Source organism: Neofelis nebulosa, chromosome 2, assembly GCF_028018385.1.
Source record: "Neofelis nebulosa isolate mNeoNeb1 chromosome 2, mNeoNeb1.pri, whole genome shotgun sequence".
NCBI classification, from domain to species: Eukaryota; Metazoa; Chordata; class Mammalia; order Carnivora; family Felidae; genus Neofelis; species Neofelis nebulosa.
This window is the reverse complement of record NC_080783.1, coordinates 220971567-220996527: the sequence shown is the minus strand read 5'-3', so window position 1 is coordinate 220996527 and position 24961 is coordinate 220971567. Positions and strand designations below refer to the sequence as shown.

At 66.0% G+C, this 24961-nt stretch overlaps 1 protein-coding gene across 1 annotated transcript; it reads left to right on the top strand.

Annotated features, from left to right (window-relative positions):
- Positions 1 to 8320: 8320 nt before the first annotated feature.
- On the top strand, positions 8321 to 24262 carry LOC131491365 (collagen alpha-1(I) chain-like). The gene is made up of 10 exons (XM_058694200.1): positions 8321 to 8490; positions 9168 to 9299; positions 10505 to 10588; positions 10690 to 10839; positions 14343 to 14474; positions 14557 to 14713; positions 15266 to 15396; positions 19452 to 19661; positions 23441 to 23520; positions 23877 to 24262. The coding sequence occupies exons 1-10, from the start codon at positions 8321 to 8323 to the stop codon at positions 24260 to 24262; spliced, it is 1632 nt and encodes a 543-aa protein (XP_058550183.1).
- The last annotated feature ends 699 nt before the right edge of the window (positions 24263 to 24961 follow it).

The window sequence follows — 24961 nt, the reverse complement described above, 5'->3', positions numbered from 1 at the left end:
GTGCGGTGTTCCCCAAGGTTCCAGTGCGTTTGTGACTTGTACAGAGGACATGTTCGGTTCGGCCACCAGGCAGTGGGGGACAGCCCGAGCCCAGACTACCTTCTCTGCACCCCTTTCTCTCCCTCCTGCGGCCAAGGTGAAGTGGCCACAAACCCAAACCAGAAGTGGGGCCGGGACCACAGAATGCCTGTCCTCGGGGACTCCGTCCCCAGGGACACCCCTCCCTCAAGCTGAGGCCTGACCTAGGCCAGGTCCGTGGTCTTTGGCCAGGCCACCTGATTGCCACCGGCTTTCTTCAGTTGGGCAGCCAGCAGGGAGGGGGGTGTGGGGCAGCCGCGACCCAGCAGACAGAGGCTCCCTCGGGTCTGGGTGGGACCGGACAAAAGCAGGATCCAAGTGCTGGAGGCACGGGGGGCAGGGGCTCTGAACCGGTTTGAGAGCCAAATGCCAACGTAAAAGGGCTGTGTAGGAGGGCTCGGGGTGCCCGGGGGAGCTGGGCCTTAGCCGGGCATGGGCGGGGCCGGGCGGGGGGCCAGGGTGGGGCCCCACTGAAGCTTAATTGGGCCCGCCGAGGTGGGCAAGGCCCTGGGGTCTCGTACAGGGGCCTTCCTGCTCCTCACCCGGAGCCCCACCACCTCGGCTTTGAACCACTTGGGGGGCGGGGGCCCGGCTGCTGGCTCCAGCCTGTTTCCCTGAATTCAGACGGACTGTGCTTTCTCCAGGACGGGAAATGGATATCAACAAACTTCCACCCGAAGATCAAACTGCTTCCTCCCGCCGGCCCCAAGGATGTCTCGAATCCTCTGACCGGCCCCTGCCCCCAGCCCCCAGCCCGCGTCCCCCTAGCCTCTCAGCCCTGCTCGAGGGTGGTGGGTGAGGGGGGCCGGGCCAGCCTGCCAGTCTCTGGGGTCCAGGTGAGGAGCCCACGGGGACCAGGCCCGCCTCCATCAGGGGTCTCTGGAAACGCCCGGCCAAGCGCGGCTGCGGTTCTGAGCCCACCCTCCGCACCCCGCGCTGTGGGGTTTGATGTGGTCCCCGGGCACAGCCTTCTGCGCCCCCAGCGCGTGGCTCCCGAGGGTCCGGCCGGCTCAGCTTAGACCCGTTGGGTTCTGAAGCCGGGAGACTCGGATTTTCTCCCTAAAGTCAGCTTCCGGGACACGCTTGTCTCCCCTGGGGCTGCGGGGCACAGCTCTTAACATCTCCCATCAGGGCCCCGCTCAGAAAGCCAGCGAGTGTGGCATGCAGAGGACATCAAACCGCGAGCCTCCCGAGGACGCTGCTGCTGTCAGGGGTCCCTATGGCGCGAGGGGCCGAGTCGAGCTTGGCAAAGCCAGGCCCCGTCTCTGTGGTGGAGGTCTGGGGACAGGGGGCGCGTCGTACGTAAGGCTGCCGGGCTCCCTCCGGGGCCTTGGGTCGTGAGAAGGACGAAGGATGGAGAGGTGCCCCTGGACCCGTGTTGCCAGAGTGGGCAGGGGGCTTGCGGTTCCCATCTGGGGGGCCGTGTGGATAGGCCGCGTTGAGGAAAGGGCTGAACGGTCACCAACGGAGGCCCCGGGAGAATGGGGGACATGGGCTCCTCCCCGACTGGCCCTGGGAGGGGCTGTGTGCACGGGAGACCAGCTCACAGGTTACCCACGAGAAAGAGGGGGGTGGTGCCAGGCTGGCCTTCAACCCGGGTGTGCCCGCTGCCGATGGGCACAGGAAGTGGGGGCATGCCTGTGATCTGGGGGTGACAGAGACGGGGGCAGGGAGAGACAGAGAGAGACAGAGGGCAGGGGAGGACACTGCCCCAAAGGGTGTTTCAAAGACCCTCGATCAGGTCCCCGGCCCCTGGGCTTCTCCCGCCCCGTCTGGGGCTGCGGCTGGGGCTCCGGACAGGCTCCTCCGGGGTGACGGCCGTCGTGGAGAGGCAGGCCCCGCGTCTCAGTGCTGGGAGGTGGTGGTGAGGTGGGAAGGTGTCTGGAGGCCTCGGCCGGCCCTGCCCTGCTCGAGTCCAGCTGGCCCCCTGGGGGCAGTCTCGCGGGTTCTCTCGAGCGCTGGCGGCCGTGGTGACCATCGTGATGGCGACCGAGGCCGGGCTGCCTCAGAGGGAAGGCCGCACCCGACCCGACCCCCTGCGCAGCCCCTGCCCACCGGCAGAGGGGAAGGTGGCGGCTCAGGGAGGCTCCCTGACGCTCCTGGGGGCCCCCTTCTGCACCCCCCGGGGCGGGCTCCCCCTGCGTGGGCGCCTCCGTGGCGGGGGGCTGCTGTGCCCACAGCCCTCTGGGCCAAGGCCACTCGCCCGCCCGCCTGCAGGTTGACGGATTAGCCGGGCTGCGTGGCCTGGCTCGGCGTCCTCGCCCCTTCCTATGCCGGGAAGAGACGGCAAGCCCTGTTTATTTAGACTTTTCCTAAAGCTGACAGCTTGAATCAGGCTAATTTACCTGAAGTATACCAACCGTCCTTGTATTTATTTTACGATGTTTCACCGGCGTAACCCAATCCCCGCCCTCTCCTGCCTTGTTTACGGCGGCTTGGAGCACATCTGTCTCCCACAGCACCGCGGCCGCTGCCCTTCGGTTCAAGGACGGCAGAGAGGTTTCCAAAGGGGGGCGCCCGGGGGTCGAGCTCGGCTGGGGCTGCACACGCGGCCCCCTTCTGGATCTGGGGTGCGGGCCAGGCCTCAGGGCGCCCCACGAACAGCAGGACTTGTCACGTGCACCCCCTTCCCGGCCTCACCCGTCGGGGGGGGGAAGGAACTGTTGGTGGGGGCCCGGCAAGGGGGTTGACAGAGGCCCCCACGCATCTCACGACTGAGCTCGCCGGGCGCCCCGGGCTCTGGGCTGGGCCTCTGTGCATGGGGAGGTCTGGGCAGGAGTTCCAGGCAGAGGTACGAAAGCCTTGCGTGGGACCCCTCTTGCTGTTGGAGGAACAGAGCCTTTGTTTCCCCCAGAGTATTAACGACACGCCGAGCCCAGAGCCACCGTTCCCAGTGCCTGATGGGTGGGCGCTACCACTGGGCTGGTCATCACTGGGTGACAGAGTTCAGCCTGCCTGTGGGGTCCCCGAGGACCCCCTCCCGCTCCTGGCCGCCCTGGGTCCCCCGGCGTCTGGCCGGGGAGAAGACTGGCCTCCACTACCCCCCATGTGCTATGAATACCCTGGTGGGGCCCAGAGGCAAAGCTCACCCCCAGCACGACGACGTAGGTACGGCCGCCCCAGGCCCTGGGGGCTGGCGGAGAAGGGGTGGCCCTCGGGTCACAAGTAGGGGTTGGAGGCCCCGAGGCCCCAGGGACCCCCGGGCCTGAGATTCAGCCGGGCCTGCAGGGGATGCTGACTGAGTCCCTCCCCCCGAGTGGGGCGGAGGTCGGCGAGCGAACGGGGGTCCTGCCAGCGCCGGGGTGGGCGGGAGGGCCAGGTCCCGGTGGTCGCCGTCCGGCCTGCCTGTGCAGGGGCTCCCCCGCCCCGGAGCACGCTCCCCCCGGGAAGGGGCTGAGGCTGCACGGTGCCATACATCTCTGTCAAAATCTCTATGAATAAATTAACCTTTTTAAAGATTAGTGCACTCTAATACCTCAGGGTTTTTAAACAGCACAAATGCTAAAAATATTTTGACAGAGCTTGCTGAGTTTCCAGAGCGGCTCATCGACAAAGCCCGGGACCCCGGCCCCGCCGGCCGGCACCGGCGGGCAGGGGGAGCGGCCCCGGGGAGAAGGCGGCCCGCACAGCGGGGTAGGGGTGGGGGCGGGAGGCGCTGCGGCTGTGCCCCTGGGTGGGGCATCGCTGCCCCTGTGTCTCAGCCTGGACCTGCCTCGGTGGTCCTTGGCCAGCTCCTCCCTTGTGGGCCAGGGGTGGAGGCCTCCTGCCCGACGGGGCCTGCTTCTCCCCCCGGGGCTGAGGAAGGCGGCGTGTCTAGGCAGGGGCTCAGTGTGGACGGAGGCCTGGAGTCAAGAAGTGGGGTTGGGGGGTGCTCCGGGGAGCATGGCGTGGGGAGGCTGGATCTGGGTGAGTGGGAGGGCCGGCGGGAGACGGGGGGGGGGGGGGGTCCACAGGGCAGTGGGGGATGGGCGTCTGGGTGCAGGGGGAGGAGGAGGCGGGCTCTTGGCCCGAGCCCAAGGGAGCCACTGAAGACCGGAAGAAGGGGTGCCGGGCGGAGCCGGGAGAAGGTGCAGAGGCCAGCAGGGTCCCTCCGACCCCACGACGTCCCCTTGTCCCAGGGCCACCTTCCCTGCTTCTCTGTGACTTCTCAGCACCCAGAACTGAGCCTGGTGCGGAGCAAGAGCTCAGTGGCTGAGAACTGGGGGTGAGGGTCCCCTGGAGCCCCTGTCTCTAAACCCACCCACTTTCCTGGGAGCTGGGGTGAGCTTCCGGGGTCCTGGCTGGCCCAGCGGGGGCGGTGCTGTCCCCTTGGCCCCCATGGGCAGGAGGAGCCCCTTCCTCCCGCGGCTCTCTGCCCTCTCGGCCGAGACCTTCCCAGTAGCTGTCACCTCGGCCCTCGCTACGACACCCCCTCCCCCCAGGAAAATGGCAGTGGGAGGGGCATTCCCTGGGGCAGGGGGCTCTGGGGAGCTCGGGGCCCATCAACAGGGGGTCCCAGCCTCCTCTCCTTGCTGGGCCGGGAGGGGCAGCTCAGGGCTCCGTCCTCAGAACCCGGGGAGGGCTTGGCCCATCATTCGTGCCTGTGCCACACGGAGAACCCAGCCCGCCGTCCAGAGGAGCAGGTGGGCACCTGCGGGGCGGAGGGGGAGAAGGAGGGCATGGGGTACCAAGGGCCTTGGGAACAGGACCCTGCGAATGGGGACCGGGAGCCCCTTCTCCGTGTGTGAAGCTCCTGGCTCTCACCCTGGAGGGTCTATGTTGCCCCAACTTCCACAAACGCTCTTCAGGCACCCGCTGCCTGCTGGGCTCAGCTCTGCCCCACCCTGGGCTAGTGCCCCTTTCCAGAGGAGGCGAGGCCCTGGCCCTCACCTGCAAGGAGGCGGTAGGGCCCGGCTTGGACCCCCGCCCCCCGCCTGTCCCCCACCTTCAGCTGCCTCCGGCTCTGGCCCTCTCGGGGTTTTGGGGTCTTCCGGATGCTATGTCCTATCTGCCCTCCCACCTGCCCTGCTCCTGTGTCCCAGCCGGCTGTTCTCCCGCTTCCAATTAAATAAACGCCTCTTCCTCCAAGAAGCCTTCCCTGATCTCACGAGGGCGAGTTAGTCCCGTGACATCTCTAAGACATTATAGGGTCTTCCCCTCTTACAAGACACCTGTCCTGCATAAGCTTTTCTGGGTGGGTGGGTGGGGGGGATCCTCAGCCTGGTCACGGCCTGCGGTTTCTCGCGAGGCTGGGCAGGGGCAGAGAGGGCTGGCCGAGGCCTCGCAAGGTCCCTTTCCTGTCTACACGTCACAGGCCCTGGCTGGAGGGAAGGAAGGGTCAAGGCCAAGCCCAGCCGTCCCCGTGTTTGCTTGGGGAGTGCTCCCGTCCCCTCCCAGGCGCCAGGGAGTCACCTGGAGCCGGCCTCACCCCGCCCACCACCGAGCACAAACTTGATGTCCCTGCCACACTCCCCTGGCTGCGGGGGGCTTATCGTGCTAAAGAATGTGGCGTCCCAAACCGCAGCTCCGTTTACGAGGTGGCATGGCATGTGGGACCTCAGCTTCCAGGCTGTGACTCCATCCTGGGAAGAGCTCGGGGACCCCCCTCCCATCCCCCATCCCCATGCCTTGGCCGGACCTTGGCAGTTCCTCTGGCGGCCCGGCCCCACCCTGGCCCAATGCTTGCTGTCTGTCTGTCCATCTGTCTGCCGGTCCCTCTGTCCGGGTCAGAGCCTGGGGTTGGAGGTTCTCCCTGTCCTGGAGGTGTCTGGAGGAGGTTCTCAGGCATCCTCCCCCAGGAGGATTGTCCCTGCGGGGACACCTCCTCCAGGAAGCCCTCTCAGAATCCCCGAGACTGGACCAGATCTCCTTTCCGAGTCCCTGAAGGGCTGCAGCGTTCTCTCGTGTGTGAGGGTTGCCCTGCTCCTTGCCCCCTCTAGGCCGCCCGGGTCAGGAGGACAGGGGCCACCACACACGTCCAGCCCCCAGCCTCTGTACCCCACAGGCCAGGTACGAGGGTGGAGGGGCGACCGGGGGATGTGAGCCTGGGTGGCTCACGGGGCCAGTGACTCACCCATACCCGTGGTGGGGCTCAGTCGTGTGCCCTTGAGCGTGCGCTGCACGTGGGGTGTGTTAGGACCCCACTGCCCCGTTTGATCCCGAAGGCAGGTGCTGTCACCCCCTTGTCACCGACGGGGACTCGGAGGCCTTGCTCTGCACCGCCGGCCCCCGGGGAACCGTGCTGGAGGCAGCCGAAAAGAGTCCTAATGTGAGTCCGAGGGAGGCGGGCACACACCTCAGAAGGCAGAGGCGAGGGCGGCCCCCGCTGCTGAGTTTGAGGGAGACCCCGAGAGCCAGGACTTGGCCAGCCAGGCGTGCCCGCCGAGCTCCGCATGGGGGCGACAGGCTCCGTGTCGGGGTGAGGGGAGGCTCAGCGGAACTCGTGTAAAGGGTCAGCTTCGTTTGTGACAAGGGCAGAGACATTTACCCTGAGTTATTTCAGACAAGGCCCCTTGAAATGCTCCTTCTGTGTGCTGGGGACTAGGGGCGTGGGGGGGTGGGGTGACGGTGGCGGGGCTGTAGGAGCAACAGGTGAATAAAACACAGAGTAGTCAGGGAGTGGTCAGGACTGGGAGTATGACCCCCGGGAGGCTTCTCGGAGGAGGTGGCGTTGAGCTCAGGTGCAGCCTGGAGTGTTACTTGTACAATGCGTGCTGTATCTCCCTCCTCAGGACATTTAAGCCCAGGGTGAAGGGGGAGGGCCCCTCGCTGCCCTGGGGCAAAGCTCCGGGATGCGGTGAGGAAGGCGGAGGGAGGCGCCCGTCTGGCCATTCTGTTGGAGCAGGAGCCAGGGCGGGGTGGCACGGAGGTCCCAGGCCCACGGTGGGAGTTTATAGGACCAGGACGAGTGAGGGATGGCGGGGCGGAGGGGTGAGGCACTCCCAGGGCCTCGCTTTTGTGCTCCTGTGACACCCTGGTTTCCGGACGTTCCTGGGGGTGACCAGTGAGTGCCAGCCACCAGCCTGCCTGCGTTCTGCAGACTCAACATTACAGAGACGGGACAGGGACCCATCAGGGGACAGGGAGACGGTCTGCCCCCAGGGAACCCCCCACCCCCGACGGTTTCCCCGTCATTCACGTTCGTGGGGCAGCCGGAAGGGGCTGGTCTTGGGGGAAGGCGGGGTGGCCCTTCCTGCTGCCCTGGCTGGGTCCCCCTTCCCCCCAGTCCACCCCAGGCTGGTGGGGGCGGTCTGTCCCACGGCTGGAGGCAGGACAGTGCTCTCCAGACCAGCTGGCTCCCGTCTGTCGTCTGTCGTCTGTCCTCTGCTTCCCGTGCCCCCATCCCTGCCTTTTGTCACGGTGCAGAGATCGGCGTGGGCCCTGGGCCTCCGTGGGTGTCTGTGCTCTGGGGCGGGGACCCTCTGGGAGGAACGGCCTGGCAGGGCCCACAGGGCGGGGCTGCTTTCGGGGTGTGGGGGGGGGGGCAGGCCGGCATCCCCGGCCACCCAGCCCCACCCGTGACCCACACAGACACACGGAGTTCTCACAAAAGGTAATTCAACAAACTCTGGACTCGATCCCGAAATTTGCTTACAAGGACCTCTATTTATAGAGCCTCCCCCTCCCTCTTCCCTCTGGGGTCGGTCGGCCATCCATACACTTTCAAGCGTTTATAACTCTATTATTAAATTTAAAGTTGGCCGCGGTTTTAATTCGGAGTGAAAACGCATTCTGTGGGGGGGCCGGCGGAATGCGTTTTCGGGCCACTGCCAGCAGGCGTGTCTCCAGGGGTCCCTCCCCGGGAGACGGCCCAGGTGGGTCCGGGAGACCCCGACTCCGGGCTTTCCGGAGCCCCTCGCCCCGAGGCGCTCGGGCAGCTTCTCTCACTGGGGCTTCTGCTGCTCTGGGCGGCCGGGGGTGCAGCCCCAGTCCGGTCGCCACCGCTCTTGGGGGGTTTCAACGCTGTGAAGGGAGCTGCCCTGTTCTCGGTGCCGAGGCCGGGAGCCTGAGAGGTGGTCACAGCCCGCTGGGGACGGGCCGGCTGCTGGGCTCCAGACCCGTCCTGAACAGGAGCCGAGCTTTCTGGGAGTTTGTCTGTGTCTCTACGGCGGAGAGGGGTGTCTCTACACCCCCACTGTCTCCTTAGAGCAGAGTCGGGGTGCAGGGCCGGGCCCCGGGCCTGCTGAGCGTCGGGATGGGGCTCGGGCTCAGCAGCAGGGCTGTGTGAGTCCCTCTGGATTCCTCCTTCCTTCTGGTTCTTCGGATGATCGCGGAACACCATTTGGTGTCGGTACCGGCCCACATCCAGACTCCCCTGGGAGAGCAGACGCCAGGCCCCCCTGCGGCTGGCACGGCCTGGGGTGGCCCGCGGGCGGCAGAAGGTGGCCAGGGAGGCCAGGCCGGCAGCAGCGAGGAGGCCGGGCCCCACAGACGGTGGGCTGCTCCCTCCCCTCGCCGGGGGCGGTGTTGATGGGAGGCTAGTCCTCTGGTCCGACCCCAAGGAATCCGTCCGCGGGGCCTACGCAGCCGTGCGTGCGGCAGGAGGCAGCGTGGACGGAGCGGGCGGCCAGTAGGTGGTGTTCCCGGCCTGCTTTCCGGGTGCTGCGGCCCGCGCCTGCCGGCCGGCTCCTGCGAGCAAGCTGGGCGCATCTGGAAATGTTTGATTTGATAGAGTGTCGCTTTACATGGCAGAAATGAGCGTAAGCGGTTTCTTGACCCACCAAGTGAGAAATGTGATCTGGGTTTTACTGCCGACCCTTTAAATAAAAACCAGATCGCTTATTAAACCATTATCTATCAAGGATGGGGAGGGGCCAGAGTGTGTCCACACGGGCACAGATGGGAGTGGATGTGGCCCTGTCTCCCGGCGAGGCGGGGGGAGGGGGGCGGGGGTCAGCCAGGTCAGTGCCGCCGAACGAGGGCACGAGGAAGGGGCTGGAGCCCAGCGGGCGCCCTGCCCGCCCCTTCGCCAGCTGCCGGGGAAGGTTTGCCGCTTTCCTTGCCGGAGCGGCGTGAGTATCACCACCAGCCGCTGCCCACGGGCCCCGAGAGCCCTGCTCCCGCTGGAGAGGCTGGGCGGACTGTCGGCCTGTGGGTCCCCACGGCCCCAGGGCCGCGGGCTCGCACCTGGCCGCTGTGCCCACTGCCGACGTGCCCGTGGATGCAGGCACTCCCGCCCCTGTGGCCACGGAGCTTGAGTCTCGGGGAACAGCCGTGTCTGGGCTGTGTGGGAGGATGCACAGGTGACCAAGGTCCGGGGCTCCTCCCTGGCTACAGGCGCACCTTTACGGGGGGTGGGGGACCTGCATCCTGGGGGTCCTGGCTGCCTGAGATCCAGAGGGAGGCTGGCGTGTGGAAGGCGATGGGCCCCCACCTCCGTGGGGTGACTTCCTTCCGTTTTGAGTGGTTTTGCCTGATGAATGGGGTGTCGTCTTCGCTATTTACAGCATATTCTTTAAAACACGGTTCTCACATCACCTCCCCCTTTTCTGCGGTCTTTTCAGTAAACGAGTCCCACTCCTGGCTCTGCGCACACGTCCTGGTCAGCTGACCAGAAGGCCACCTGTGGCCCTCCTAGGCATTTTCCATCCGTCCAAGGACACATTTCAGGTGCGTCGTGCTGAGGCCTGAGCAGATCCCGCCCCACACGCCGGGGTCCTCACTGCTGGGACCCGGGGGTTTCCTGAGCTGGACCCAGAGGTGACATGGGGAGGCTGGTCAGGCTGACCCGACCAGGGGCAGGGTCGGGTGACGGGGAGAAGGGCCGTGTGGGGGGGTGCCGTCCAGGAAAACAAAGGTGGTGTGGACGGGGGAAGACCAGGTTCAGGGACACGGGGAAGGACGGAGGTGTGATGGTGTCGATGAGGCAGAGTCGGGGACAAGTTGTGAGGACGGGGCCGAGCTGGCCAGGCACTGCGCCCGGGGTCTGCTCCCCTACAAGGCCGGGGGTCCTGCACACCCCGAGGCCTCGGCATGGGTCCCGTTGACTGCCGGGGAGGCGGGAGGACACGTGGGGCGCCCCTGAGCCGGGCTGCAGACACCCGGTGCTTCGAGGCGCCGGGGAGGCGGGGGGGACCCCGGGACCGGACAGGGGGCGCCCCGGCTCCTGTGGTTGTTCGGCAAACAACCCCCTCCGGGGGTGCAGAGCCCGGAGCTCAGGGAGCCTCAGAGATGCAGAGGACCCCACGGCACCCGCCATCCACCCCCCAACAGCGGGGGCGGCTCCGGCCCGCCCGCCCGGCTGTGTGGCCCACCCTCGGGGTGCCGCTGGGGGTCCGGACACGGCAGGTGCTGCTTCTCAGGGGCCGGTAAGGGGTGGCCGGGCAGGAGAAGAGGTAGGCCGGGGGTGCCGAGAGACCCCGTGGTGGGGGGGGGCACGAGCAGTGGGGGCTGGCGTCAATCGGCCCCTGGAGGGTCACGGGGTTCCCACGTGGGGTGTGACCCGCAGAGCAGAGCCGGGCAGAAAGTGCCGGATTCGGTCTGACAGCGGCAGTACCCCACTGGGAAGTGAGAAAAAGGAGGCCCAGAGAGGGTGAGTGACCGGTCTCGGGACACACAGCCAGAAAGTGACGTCTAAGACAGGGCTCCAGGGGCCCGGAGTCCCACCCCACATAGGCGTTGCTGCTGGGGCAGGACGGGCGGCGGGAAGGAAGCGGCCTCCGTCAGTGACAGCGGCCACAAGGTCGCGCCCACCCCCCCCAACATGCTGCGGGTCTTTGGCCCCATCGCACCCGCCCTCCACTGGCCACCACCTTCTCCGATACGGCCCGCTGCCCGCGCTGGGTTGGCCAGGGCAGATTTATCTCTGCTGTCATTACCAATAGAAATATGGCCCTGCCCGAGTCACTGTAGTTACCGTGACAGCCGTGAGGGGAACACGCGTGATGTATGGGCCGACACTCGTGTGGCCAGATGCGCCACGGTCCCCCCTCGGCAGACCTCACAGGGCCGCTCTTGACCTTGAACAGGGCCTGTGACCGCGGCAGGGACCCCCCAACACAAACGGGGGCCGCGTATCGGTGGCCCCGTGGGGCATCCAGGCCTGGGATGGCTGGAATGTGGGGTCTTCAGGCGGCAGCCCGCTTGTGGGGGCTGCATCTGACACAGGGGGGATTGGGGGACCTGGCTCAGGGGACGGCTGGGTCCCTGGGCTCCTGGAGGCTAAGGTGTGGGTTTGAGTGAAGACAGGGGCTTCCCAGTCCTGCCCCCCAACCAACATGTCCCCCTTCTTCCTCTGGCCCATAATTTTTGGCCACTTGTCGGACCCCCCCCACCCCTCCAGGTGGGGCTCTGGTCGCGGGAAACTGGCCTCCCTTTCTCCTCTCCGCTGTCTCCCTGACCTGCTTCTTGTCCAGCTGCTCTGCAGGAGTCCTGCCTTGGGTCATCTGCCGATGGGTTTCTGCCACCCTTCGTTCCGAGCCCTGGGCCCTTCTGGGTCCTTGATTGCCACGAACACCATCTTGAATTGAGGGGCGCACAGTGAGGGTCCCTAGGCTCCAAAGCCACACCTACTGCTGTCCATGTGTCTCTTGTCACCGGGGATGGTGGGCACTGGCCGGGGGTGCCCCACATGACCCCTCTGCGTGGTTGCTGTAGCTGGTCTGGAACCAGGGTGGATCCTTGGAGCCCGGAATCCCAGCAAAGCCTGTGTGGGGCTGCACCGATTTGCTCCCCAAGCGGAACGGGCCGCTCTGGGGACGAGGTTGTGGGATGCGGGGACCCTGGAGGCCACAGATTTCTTGTGCCCCCGGGTGTCCGGGGCCAAGTGCCCAGCCGGGTGCCGGTGGGTGAGGGAGAAGCTGCATCTCACCCAGGAGGCCCCTCTGTGCCTTCTGTGCCCCCACGAGACTCGCGGGGAGAACCCAGCTGTGGCCCGGATGCAGGCAGCCCCCTCCTCAGGCAGGCCTACCACGCCTGACTGTGCAGAAGGGGTAATGGAGGGTCGGGAACCCCCCGTAGCTGCTGTGGAGGGAAGAGGCGGAAGGGGCGGGAGAGCAGCTTTTCTAGGGTCGGATCCAGGCTCGAGCGGAAGCCCTGTTGGGGGGGGAGGCGCGCAGCTGGCACCCAGGCTGTGCCAGGTGGGGCAGGGGTGCTGGGGTGACCTCTGTCCACGGGGCAGCTCACTCACAGGGCAGACCCCGGGCCATGCCTCCCCCAGACCCCCTGCCGTGGCTCCTGGTGGGTGGGAACAGCACTTGCTCTGGGCTCTAGGTCCAAGGAGACACGGGCCAGGACAGCTGAGCCCCAGGGCAGCCCCCGGGGGAGAAGGGCAGTGAGGCCTGGGGCCAGGGTCTCCACGGGGGAGCTGCCGGCTCTCAGGTCCTGAGGGTGAGTAGAAGCTGATGTGGGGGTGAATCAGGAAGGACAGATGTCTGGGGGCAGAGGGGACAGTGCCTGCAAGGGTGCAGGGTGACAGTGGCCTCACACACCAGCGCGGTGCCAGGCTAAGGTTGGGGGAGGCCGGCGGGTGGGCCAGGCAGAGTTGTGAGCTGGGGGAGCGGGGCAGGACCTGGGGGGGCCGGAGGCTGCCGTCTGCCTAGACGGTCACACTGGGTGACTTCTCGGCCGCTCTGCCCCGTTCCCCTCTGGCCCATGAGACACCACAGTGGGCCAGAGAGACGGCGACCGGATGTGCACGTTCAGCAGGGAAATCCTGGGGCTACAGTAGGTGCCAAATAAGTGTTTGCTGGACGCACAGATGACACGGGATAAGGCAGCCCTCCCGGGGGCCATGTGACCTCCTCGCCGTCCTGGGTGGTTCCGGAAGCTGGCTCTTTCTAGGGTGCCAAGCCCCAGGCTCCAGTGGAGCAGACACGAACACCGATGTGCACACAACCGTGGAGGCACACGCACGAACCCTTGTACGAACACACGCGTTCACACACAAACACGAGCGAATGCTCGTGTAGGACCCACAATCACACTCATGTGAGCACCATGTACACGAATGCACACGCTCGTGCACACGGCACCCTTGGTATACTTGTGCGGGCACACAACCACTCAGCACGCGCACTCAGGGGGGCACACATCACCACGTGTGCACCCTTGTACACACACACACTTGTGCGCACACAACCACTCTGGAAGCACACGCTTGTGCACGCACGCGGTGCAAACACAGGGTGGTGTTGATGCGCGCAGCCCCCCCCCCGCCCCACCCTTGCCACCGACATCTCTGTCTTGCAGCGCCCCCAGCCTGTGCCGGCTGCAGCCCGTGTGCGTGGGTTACACACTGGGGTGTGTTCCGGATAGATCGTCGTACAGGGAATCGCAGGCGTCTCCACGGAGAGAAATCGTACCCAGAGGGTCACCGGCAGCTCTGCTCCTTAAGGGTGGGAAACAGAAGGGACTGAGTATTTGAGTGGCCAGACCCCGGGCTTCCGGAACAACACCAAGAAGGCCATGTGATGACTTGGTCGGCATTTGTGTCCAGCAGGGACAGTGGGCGTTGCTGGCAGCGGCTGGCAGGGGCTGCACAGATGGGGTCCCGGCTGGGAGGCAAGCAAGGACACCCACCCTCTCAGGCCTCCCGTCCTGCATCCCGGGAGCAAGGTGGGAAAGCAGCTGAAGGGGAGAGAGAGTCAAGTGTTCCCAGGGGAGCTGCAGCCGGACAGCTGGGCCCCCTGGTGAGGCCCAGGCACCCCCGGCCGGTCCCACTGCCCGGGCTCATGAGGACTGAGTCTGGTGGGGGACACCGCCCCTGCCCTGGCCCCAAGGCTGGGCAGGGACCGCGGACTTGCCGGCCGCTCCCGGGGAGGCCTTCTCTACCCCAGGCTAAGCACGAGCAGCCGGGAGGCTCTGGGACACCCAGCAAGGACCCCGCTTTGACCCTGTTGACCTCAGAGAGGTCTCTGCTGAGGCCGCCTTGCTGGGGGATCCGAGGGGCCAGAGTTTCCAGGACTTGGGGGCGCGCACCCCAGCCCCCTTGCTGCAAGAGCCGCATACTGGGGCCCAGGGCGGGCGGTCGGTGCCAGGCTTCTCTTGGCCGGTCCGAGCGGATGAGCTTCAGAGCAGGGTCCCCCAGGCCCCTGCCGTCTTCCTAGCCTGGCCACAGTTACCCACTACGTTTGTTGAATGAAAGAACCAAGAGCGACGTATCTTCGTCCCTTGTGTGTGGAACGTCCCACCAAGACGCCAAGGGCAGAGGGCACCCCGTGAGTCTGCAGGGACGGGACCTCCCAGAGCACACGGTGCCCTCCACGTGCTGGCACCGCATGTCACTGAGGGGCTCCTAGGCCCCGTGGGGGTTTCGTGGGGCCCACTAAGTCTGCTCTGTCCTGCAGCGGTCAGGGTGGGCCTCCCGTGGAGGACCAGGGCGGCGTGGGCGTCTGCCCCGAACGCACATCCCGTGCTCCCCGGTCAGCAGCCCTGGGTTTCATTACCCCCGAGTGCCCCCCCTGGAAAATACCCCCAAAGTAACCCATCCCTGCCGTGTGATCGTATCAGGCCTCTGCGGCTGAAAACTTGCTTCGTTCATCTGGTTTCCGTGCTTCCCAGCTGTGTGGGCGTGAGCAGGAGTCAGGTGGACGAGGTCTGGGGACAGAACCCGGTCAGCGCCATCCAGCCCGGCCCTCCTCCGGCCAGACCGCTGTGGGGTGAGGCGGCCCCGATGCACCGCCCTGGGCCAGGCGCCCGGAAGGAGAGAGCCCTGACGGTGGGGGCGGGGGGGGGGACTGTCCCCCTCGAACCCGTCCCTCTGGCCGCGCATCCATGTGAGCTGGAACTACATCTCCAGCTGGTCCGGAGGGGGCCTCCCAGAGCGCCTGGGCGGCGGACCCCTGTCACCCCGGGGGAGGGGGACACCTAGGGGCGGCGGCGGGCAGGCAGGTCACGGCCTGTGGCCGTCCAGCTGGTCCACCGTGGGCACCTTGATTTACCGTCCCTGCCCCTTTAACGGCCTCCTCCGGGCGCGGGCGGCGAGCCCCTCCCTGGCCGGAGCTGCCCCGTGCGGCTGAGCTGGGAAAATCTATTACCGCCGAGTCATTAATCTGGGGCTGCCGCCGCGGGCGCTCCGGGCCCTCTATTTAATGGGCTGCTTCCTGAGCGCAGAGCCGCGCCGCTCGCCTCCCTTGATCAGCTTTGTTTAATTATCAAAATATTTGATGCAGAAAATTGACATTAGTTCTGAAGGTTCTGCCCTGCTCCCCCCGCCCGGCTCCTGGTGACATTGAGTGCCTCGGCCGCTGCGCCCCTCAACTCAAAATAGCAAGTGGCCGCCCAGCCCGTGCGCGGCCAGGCGGACACGGCCAGCAGCCAGTCGGGCCCGGTGCGCCGCGTGGGGCCGCCAGGCCCGTCGGGACCCCGACCCGGGCGCCGCAGTTCTGGACCCCCGGGGACGTGCGTCCCCTGTGTCTCTGGTGCCCCGGGGGCCACTCTCATGGGAGCGGCTGGAGCTGGGACAGCTTTGCACGGCCACCGTGGAAACTCTGGTGTCCCTCTGTCCCCACGCTGCTGACGGCAGGCTGGGCTCCCAGGGTGGGCGCCGCCCGTGTGTCCCGCTGTCTGGTTGTTGTTAGCACCTCACCCGTCTGCAGAGCCCCCGAGGGACCCTCTCGGGCGGGGGCCAGGCTGCCCTGAATGGCTGGGCCCCTCTCCGTGGGACAGGACAGGCCCTCTTGGCCAGCCACGTGGCCAAGGTCTGAGTAGAGGCGGGACAGAGCCCGTGAACACTCGGCTCTGCTGTTCCACGTCTTTAAGGCTCACGCTGCTCCTTTCCACGCGCTGAGCCCAGAGCCCTAAAGGCTCCAGCTCCTGGGATCCGACTGGGGACAGACAAAGCTGCCCTCCTTGCATTCCGGGCCATGGTGGGGTTGGCTCATCGGCCCCTTCAGGCCTCAGAGCTGGTCTTGGAACTCCACGTGTGCACATGTGTGCATGCACGTGCCCTGTGCGTGTCCCGTGTGTCCTAGACACGTGCCTATGCATGCCCACATGTGCCCATCACAGGCTATAACCCAGGGCAGTTAAAGTCACCCTCAAGGAATCCCCTGCTGCCTGACTCCTGGACCTGGGGCCGTCACCTGTGGGGGTCCGTCTTTGCTTCCGGAGGTCAGTGGCCCCAGAATGTGGCTTCCTGGTCGACGTGGTCAAGGTGGGGGTGGTGGCAGCCATGGCAGGCTTTTGAGCAGGGGCAGGCACACAGACACATCTGGAGAGCAGTCCAGCTTCACAGCCGGATCAGCAGACCCAAAACTCATTTATTTGCTCACGGTCCCTCAGTCTTGGGGACACTGGCCAGCGTTTGTCCTCAAACGTGGCTTATTTTTAGATGTCAGATAATTTTCAAAACAGAAGTAGTTTCAAGGTTGAGAAGAAGCCGTTATGGAAAACAGTGTTCCAGCTCAGACTCGCGGTTTCGCTTGCAATCGGTGTCCCCCAGCAGGGACAGGACACAGGAAGGTGTCGCGCTCAGGGAGGCAGAGCGTGGCCACGGCCTCAGGTCCACCTGTGGGAAAAGTGGAATGAGCACCGTGCGTGACTTCCCGGCCGCTGGGAGGTGATGGGGCGGCCGCGGTGGCTGGCCCCTCCCGAAACCCCGGGGCTCCTGTCTTTGCGACCAATGCGTGCTGTGCGTTTGTGAGTCCGGGAACAGATGACACGGTCCCCTCTCAGGAGCTGGAACCACGCTGCGATGGGCCCTCCAGGATGCAGCACAGCAAACGAGCTTAGCAAGGGGGAGCCCTGAGTTCTGGGAAACATGAGCAGGGCGGGTCTGTTTTCTGCACTGGGTAGACGAGTTTCCGTCAAAAATATTCCACGGGTCTTTGCTGATTTCTGTGTGAGGGCCCGGGTGGGGCTGCTGTGTGGTCTGTGACCGGGGGGCTCGAGGGAACCCTGATGCCAGGGGGAACTCACGGGGCCACGCAGGTGCACAGGGAGGCCTGGGCAGGACCGTCCTGGGCTGTGGGGACAAAGTCCCACAGCCCTACGGAGGTGGACCCCCCCACAGCCAGCAGGCCAAAAGCCCGGGTGCCGGCAGGACGCCCTCCCTCCCTCCAGAGCTCAGGGAGGCTCGTGCCCGCCTCTGCCGGCTCCGGGGGCTCCAGGCGACCCTCCGGCCTCTGCTCCGTGGTCACGTGGCCGCCTGCTTCCTGTGTCTCCTCCTCTCCCAGGACACCAGCGGTGGCACTGGGGCCCTCCCTAAACCCAGGAAGACTTCGTCTTGAGATCCTTAGCTAATTATACCTGTAAGACCCTACTCCCCAGTAAGATCTCGTTCTAGAGTGCGGGGTAGATGAACTTGGGGGGACCCCGGTCAACCTGTCCGTCTGTGGGAAGTGTTTCCTTATTCTCCCCGAGCAGCCAGCCGAGGAAGGACGTCAGGGTGATAATAGGAGGCCGGGGCTCTTCCCTCGGAGAGGCACGGGCAGCGAATTGTGTGCAGAAGGACGCCAGCCAGCCCCGGAGGACACTGTCCCGGAGCCGAGCGCCGCGGGGCCTGCGCGGGGACCACGGGACCGCGTGCGAGCTGCATCCATTATGATACACGCGTGTGCACGGCGGCCACTGTCCTAAATCTTGGTGGAACTGAGCAGGGGGTAAATGAACACACTAATAAATAACCATGGTAGTGACCTGCTACCCCCACCCCTGGCCCAGTGGTCTTTGAGCTCATTACTCTGGACGCCGCTTGGAGGCCACGGGCAGGTGACCTCTGTGAATGCTCATGGAGACCCCTGCATTTTTAGTGAAGGCACCGTCTGCTCGCTGTGTCGGGGCATCTCAGTGGGCATAAGGGGGGCAGGATTTCCACACGCAGGGAGCCTGCCCCCATCCCTGGGCTGTTTGTCTTTAACTCCTGGAGCGACACCCCCCCTGCACAGCCTGGTTCCTCCCGGGAGCTGAGGCTGGGGGGCCGTTGTGTCTGCGAGGCAGGCACTGCCCTGGGCAGGGCGGGGGTGGCATTTGGGAGACTGTGCCTGTGGGCCCCTGGAAGGGACAGCCCCTGAGCCATCTCGGGGAGGGCTGCCGCTCTGGGCCCCACTGCCCTGGCCGCCCGGACACTCGGGGGTTAAGCCTCCTCGCACATCAGCGCTGGCGCCCGGGGCGATCACTTTCAAATATATTTGTTTGTGGTCAGAAGTCGTCACAGACCAGGGCTACCGAGACCTTGACTTTTCCCTGACACTTACAATTATTGCCGCCCCGGGGACTCATTTTCTGTGCGGCCACCTGCTGACCCAGCCAAACGTTGGGCCGTCCTGTCGCCTGTACGTCCCGTGCTGTCCTCCTGCGTGGTCCCCCCTCCAGGCCCGCCGCAGCACTTGGGCTTGGAGCCCCCACCACAGCGTCTGCCCCCTAATCCAGCCCTCACCTGCTGTTTTCTCCCCACGCCTGTGCCAGGGCCGGAAGGGACCCCTCCTGGCGCCCCTGCAGCCCCTCCCGGTTAGTGTCACCCTGCTGGGCGGGGGCGGGGTGGGTGCTGAGGAGGGGCAGGAGGGGGGGAGGGGCAGATGGGGGGGACGGAGGGGTGGGGGAGGGAAAGGGGACAGAACGCCAATCTCTTATCATCTCCCCATCCTGGATGAGGGGTACTCCCCCAGCCCGGCCTGCTCCGGCCCCCCTCCCGTGACATGCTGCTCACCACAGTCCCGCACGTCCACATGTCAAGGTGTCCCAGGGGCCCGCTCACACAGGGCCCCAGCACCAGCCCAAGGTGGGGGGAGGCAGGGGTGCTGTGGCCTGGCTGTCTGTCCTGGGCGGGCAGTGGCCCGGCCTCCCTTTGGACTCTGTGGCCCCCGAGGTCAGTGCTGGTCTCAGTCCCCATAGGACTCACTGCCCAGGGTTTCAGAAAGCCAGTGGACAGACGGCCCCACTGCCTCCCCTGCCTGTTCCCCGGGCCAGCCCGGTGCTGGGGGGGACAGGTGGAGATGCCCTTTGAGGAGTGTCATTTGGGGAGAGGGTGTCTCCACCCCTCCCCCAGCAGGACGGCAGGGGCCTCAGCTTAATCCGAAGGTGCTCGGACAGGTTTTGTCTGAAAAGTGCCCACCGTCCCCTCCAGTGAGGGGTGTCCCATTGGCCCATGGGGCAGCCTCCCTCCCCCACCCCATTGCACCGTAGGACCCCAGGGAGAAGGGCTCCCCACAGCCTTTGCCTGGGGTACTAGGTGACCACGGTGGGGGCAGGGGAGCGACCCCTCCGGGAGGCCGGGCTCCCGGCATCTGCCCACTCCTCCCCCTGCTGACTGTCACCCCTGCACTGTCCCACCCTGGCCGGACCGCTCAGCTGTCCTCAGGAACTGGCCACGCCCTTGGAGACACCAGGCCGCAGGCTCGGCCGGCTGCCAGGGCCTCTGGGGAGGAGGGTGGTCCCAGCCCACCCTAGTTCCACTGTGGCCCGCAGTCCTGATGGCCCGGCCCGTGGATGGCGCCATGTCCCCCGTGTCCCCGCAGGGCTCCTTCCCTCACTCCTGGCACAGCCGGCTGGCTGGCCTTTGCTGCCTGTTCGGATGCTGCCCCAGCGTCTCCAGCCCCCCCTCTGCCCGTGTGGGAGCAAGGGCCCCTCCCCCAAGTATGGGACGGGCCCGTCCGCTCTGGGCTGTGGGGACTGCCCGTCCTGAGTGCGGGGCGCACTGGGCAGCTGAGGCCGTACGGGCTCCGGAGGTGAGGCAGCAGCCGGGGGGACCCGGCAGGAGGAGCGGCCCTCGGCCGGTGGCGGTGGGCGGGCGGTGTTCCCGCGGGAGACACGGCAGACACAGACCCGCGGCTGCGAGCCCGAGTGAGGACGGGACAGGCAGACGGCTGGGCAGAGTGGTGGGCAGCCTGGTGGGCGGCAGGGGGGTGGGGGGGGTGCTCAGCCTCCAGGACAACACCCCGGTGGCCCTTTGCAGAGCACGTGAGCCGGGCTGGGCCCCGCACCAGGCACAGTGGGTCAGCGGAGGCGGCCACTCTGTCCCCTGGAGGGTAACGGGGGGGGCCGTGCTCTGAGACTCTTGGGGGAAGGAAGTCTGTCGTGGGCTGCGCCCGGTGCCCACCCCCGCCCCCCGCCCCCCGCCTTCTCTTTGTATTGCTAGGCCTAACGTGTAGCAATCGCCTCCCTCTTGGCTTCAGACAACACATTCAGTGTCTCAGAGTCTCCAGAGGCCCCGGCTCCAGGAATGGCTTCGCTGGGTCACCAGGCTGCAGGGACCTGTCCGCCGGGCTGTGTTCTCATCTGTGGGCTCGGCTGGGGGAGGGGCCCGCTTCCAAGCCCACTGAGCTGCTGGCAGTAATTTTTTCTCTGTGGTTATAGGCAAACGTCCTCGTTTCTTGACCAGGGGTCACTCGTGGAGGCCACCCAGAGCCCCCTGCCCCGTGAGCCTCTCCCAGCACCGCGGCGCCCTGCTCCAGGGCCTGCCGGGGACTGTTGCTCAGGCTCACATGTGTCCTTCTCACCTAATGTGACCAGGTCCTGAGGGCTCTTAGGGGGCGTGTATGAGGAGGAAGACATGGTGGGGAGACTCCAGGGGGTCCCAAATCAGGCAGACAGTGGAAGAGCCCCTCCTGTCTCCTGTTCTGCCCTGAGGACAGTGTTGGGGGGGTGAACCCTGCCTAGAGGCGGGTGATGGGGGCCAGAGCCCTGACTCAGGCCAGCAGGTACCTGACGCGGAGGCCGTGGAGGACAGCGGGGCTCAGGTGGGCGGGCTGGCCCCCAAAACCGGGGTCGTGCCCACAGATGGGCTCTGGAACCGGGCCCGGGTGAGGCCGTATGGATGGAGAGGGTATGAGTCTGGGTCCTGGGGCCCCACAGGAAGAGACCAGCGGGCAGGCCCAGAAGAGGGGGTGGAGCCCAAACCACAGGAAGCGGTGGCCTGTGACAGATGTCGCTGTGAGGTGACCGAGGAGAAAGGGACACTGGGTCATGTGCAGAGGCATCCACTGACCCTGTGAGAGTTAGGGGACAAGGACCTGGGTCCCCAAGGACCAGGGGTGCCTCATGGTATCTTCCTGGGGTGGGGGTGCCTTGTAACTAGAGCTCACAGGGTCCGGGGGCCCACGAGTTCCCAGGCGCGGGGAGCTGGAGGGGTGTAGCCGGGCCCCAGGCCAGCCCTCCTTGGACCTCGCCGTCCGTGGGGCCATCAGGGCAGCCGTGGGGCAGCTCCCGGGAGGGGACTCCTGGCTCCTGGTCCCGCCTTCACCAGCCAGTCTCGCCCAGGCAGTCCCTCCTAGAGCTGGTTTTGATTTCTGCTTAAAGTTTCATGGTGCAGGGCCTCCGGGGGGCCGTCTTCCTGCCACGCTGATAGAGTCGTGCATATTCGATGAGCCCGTCAGCGTGAGGCTGGAGGCAGCTCCCCGGCTGGCAGCTGGCGGGTAATGAGCCCGGCGGGGGGCCCGGGCTGCCCTCATCTGTCACTGCCCGGCTTGCCTGGGACTTCGGATGCACCCCCGGGAGGAGGCCTGCTTGTGCGCCGGCTCCCGAGGTGAGAGGACTCACCCGGCCTGGAAGGGCCCTGATCCTGGAAGCCTACCTGGCTCAACTCGCAGCTCAGCTCTGCCTGGCTGTGTGACTCTGGCACAACCCCTCAACCTCTCTGAGCCTCCATGCCCTGCGCTCTGCTATAGGGCCTTTAACGGCACCCGCCTCCCAGCTACATGGTGAGGAGAGAACCAGGGAATCCACACCCAGCCTCAGTCCAGCCCCGACGTGCCGGAACCCAGTTTGGGAAGTGCTGTCCGAATACTGGAGTTCCTGCAAAGCAGAGGAGAAACGGCCTCCCTGACGGGCGGGTGTGCAGCTGCAGGGGGGCATGTGGAGCCCTGGCAGGACCAGCTCCTCTGTGGGCATCAGGGGGTTTCCGGAAGCCTCCCTGGTGGACCAGGTAAGGGCCCGTCCTTTTCCGCGGCATGGACGGTCTCTGAAGATGCACTGGGAGCCTCTTCTCAGAGGAGCCTCTGGTCTGTCCTGGAGCCCGAGAGTGCCTGTGGCCGAGTTCAGCAGGTGGCAGGTGCCCGGCTGAGGGGCTGTTCTGCGGGAAGGGTCCATGACCTGGGTTCCGATGGGTCTTCAGGCAGGGCAGTGAGTCCCCTCCAGGCAGCCTTGACCCTGTCGGAAGCGTCTGCCTTTCTGGCACCAGCAGAAGGTCCGATGGCTTTGGAGCCACTGTGCCTACCTGCCTACACGCTCACTCAGGTCGCGGTGCCCAGGACCCGCCGTGGCTGCCCTCCCCGCCGTCTTTGGTGAAAACATCAATCCTTGACATTTCTATTCACACTAAACGCTTTCCGCTCTGTCCCCAGGCTCTCCCTCCGCGAGGTGACACCGTGGGTGGAATTAACACACTTGCGCTGGCCCAGACGGTGTCCGGGGCGGCCTTGAGCAGGGATGGGCCGTGACCAGGTCTGGGGCCAGTAATGACCGAGCGGGCCTGGGCTCCTCCCTGCCCACACCTGACTCGTGCCCCACGGCTCCCCTCTGCACCCGTCGTACCCGGCCAGTGTGTGTGGGGTAGGTGCGGAGGTGAGTCTGAGGGTTGAGATCTGGCAGGTCCTGGGAGGTGGTGGGGCCCTTTTTCTTTTCGAGGCCAGAGAACCCTACAGTTTGGGGTCCAGAGAGAGCACCGGGCATCTGGTCCAGCCTCTTCCCGTGGGAGGAGACGGAGAGCCAGGCCTGCAGAGGGAAGCTGTCCCCCCAGGGTCACAGAGCCCTGTGGGTGCCGCTCGCTGCTCCAGGGAAAGTGTGTTGACGGGTGGGCGGTGCCCTGGGATCTGCTGGCTCCCAGGAGCCCAGCGAGGGGGGAATGGGACCCACCTGGGACCCGGGCTTCCTGCCCATGGGTCCTGGGGGACCCACCCGGACCTGGGAGAGTTTTTGGCTCGCTGAGGCTGTTGCCCTCACTGGCGCCCTCTGAGGGTGTCCCCGGCAGCCCCCCACCCCCCGAGGTGGCCCCAAGCCCTCCCTGCCCTGCTCTCAGCTTGTCTCCAGGAGGATTGGGTCCACGCCTCCCTGATGAACTGGAGGACAGCCACCCGTGATGTGGCCACTTCCTCTGCTCCCTCCGGGGGTGTGTCTGAATGTCCTGGGCGGCCGTAGCAAAGTGCCACCTACTTGGTGGCCTCAAGCAGGACAGATCTTTGCTCACGGTGCTGCAATTTGGAAGTTGGAATCAAGGTGTGGGCGGGACCCACTTTCCCTAAAGGCTCTAGGGGACAATCTCTCCAGCTGCTGGTGGCCCCAGGTGTCCCTGGGCTTGTGGCCGCATGGCTCCGGGGTCCGCCTCCTTCTCCCCGGGTCTGCGTGTCCCCTTTAGCGAGGGGACGGCCCTGACCCACTGTGACCCCATCTTAACCGGATCACGTGTGCAATGACTCTGTCTCCACCGCAGGCACGTTCATGGGTACCCGGGGGACGGGGGGGGGGGGGCTTCAGGGTGTCTTTCCAGGAGACGTGCTTTGGTCGGCCACAGGGAGCTTGCCGAACCCCCCGCCACACGGGAAGGGGTGCCCCTGATGGAGGAAGTCGAGCGGGTGCTGTTTGGGGCAGAACGTACCCGGAGAGGCTCTGGGGGGTGGCTGGCAGCAGGAGGTGTCCCGGGAACTCCCAGGCCTCGGGGCGTCCGTGGGGAGGACGGGGGCGGGACACAGTGCTGACTTGCACGCGGGGCCCGCACTTGGGGGGAGAGCCAAGCTCTCCAGTAGCCTCTGAGGCCTCGTGTCCTCGCCTCCGTCCCGACATTCTGGCCAAGGCGGTGGACCCAAGAGATAAAATGCAGGATGCCCAGTCACTTGAGTCTCTCGGGCACGAGGATGCCCCGGCATGGCCCCGGACATACTTACACTCTAGCTCATTCGGGTTCAGTGTTCATCCCAAGCCCAGATGCCGGCATCCTGTTTCTCCGGCAGCCCTGGCCCAGATCTTCACCTCGCAGAGGGCTCAGAGCCGCTCCCGACCCCGCTCCGCCCCATTCAGCCCGGTGGCAGGGCTCCCGCGGGCCCGGGACCGCGGGGAGGGGGCGCCTCACCCCTTCCACGGCCCCGGGCCAGTGCACCCGAGGCTGTGGCCTGGCCGCGCGGACGGCCCCCCGGGGGACCCCGCGCCCGTCGAGGTCTGGGTGCTGCCTGCCCGCTCGCCCGGTGGACCTGTGGGCTCGCCGGGCCCCGCTCCCCCGCCTGCCAGCTGCCCCGGCCGAGAGGCCCGCCGCGGGCAGGACGGGGCAGCCCCCCGCCGGGCCGGCAGGGCCTCCGTGCAGGCGCCACAGGAAGGCCTCGGCTGCTGCTCGGGTCCCTGAGCCGAGCTGGTTCCTGAGCCACCGCGGCTGATCCGTGGAGGCCGGACCGTCTCCAGGAGAGAAATATGGAAGCAATTACTCTGAGAGCCGTGGTTTGAGTAATTCCCAAAGAGACACCAGGCCTGGTCCTTTCGAAGCCTGGTGCACGGCGCCCTAATGAAGCAATTAAGGCAAAGATCCTCTGACTTTGATCTCGATGGGGTAATTTTTACAAAAACATCACGGAGTGATAGATACCCATAACTCAGGGTCCTTAATTGTACTTAATTTGTTTGGAATACGAATGTGCATTTAATTAAAGCCCAGCTCGGCCCGCATGCTTCAACCAGGGCTGTCAAAGAAAATTAAGACCCAGTTTGCTTTCAAAGTTACTGGTTTTTATCAGGCAAGGACAGCGGTCTTCGAACAGAAGGTTAGAGATAATTAGGCCGAGAGCTACAGCCGCAGAAAGTGGGGAGAAGGCACCACTGAGCGGAGGGGGTGGGGAGAAGAGAGACGCTGCGGGGCGGGGGCTTGGGGAGGGGGTGGGCTGGAGGTGGGGACGCATCCCCGGCTGGGGTCCGCCCAAGGCCAGGCCGGCAGGGCGTCCGGCCCTCGGTGCTGTCACACAGGACCTGACTCCCGTGCGCCTGGGCCCATCGCTCTGGGAGGGCTGTGAGCGCCCCGCCCAGTCCTCGGATAAGACAAGGGCGAGTCGAG

Bases quoted from the DNA above. Each gene is read 5' to 3' on its own strand.
- LOC131491365 (XM_058694200.1), top strand. From the start codon at position 8,321: ATGATCGCGGAACACCATTTGGTGTCGGTACCGGCCCACATCCAGACT. The intron at 10,840-14,342 runs GTTGGCCAGGGC...TCTGTCCTGCAG, and splicing joins CGGCCCGCTGCCCGCGCTGG to CGGTCAGGGTGGGCCTCCCG. The intron at 14,714-15,265 runs GTGGGGGCGGGG...AACTCAAAATAG, and splicing joins GGAAGGAGAGAGCCCTGACG to CAAGTGGCCGCCCAGCCCGT.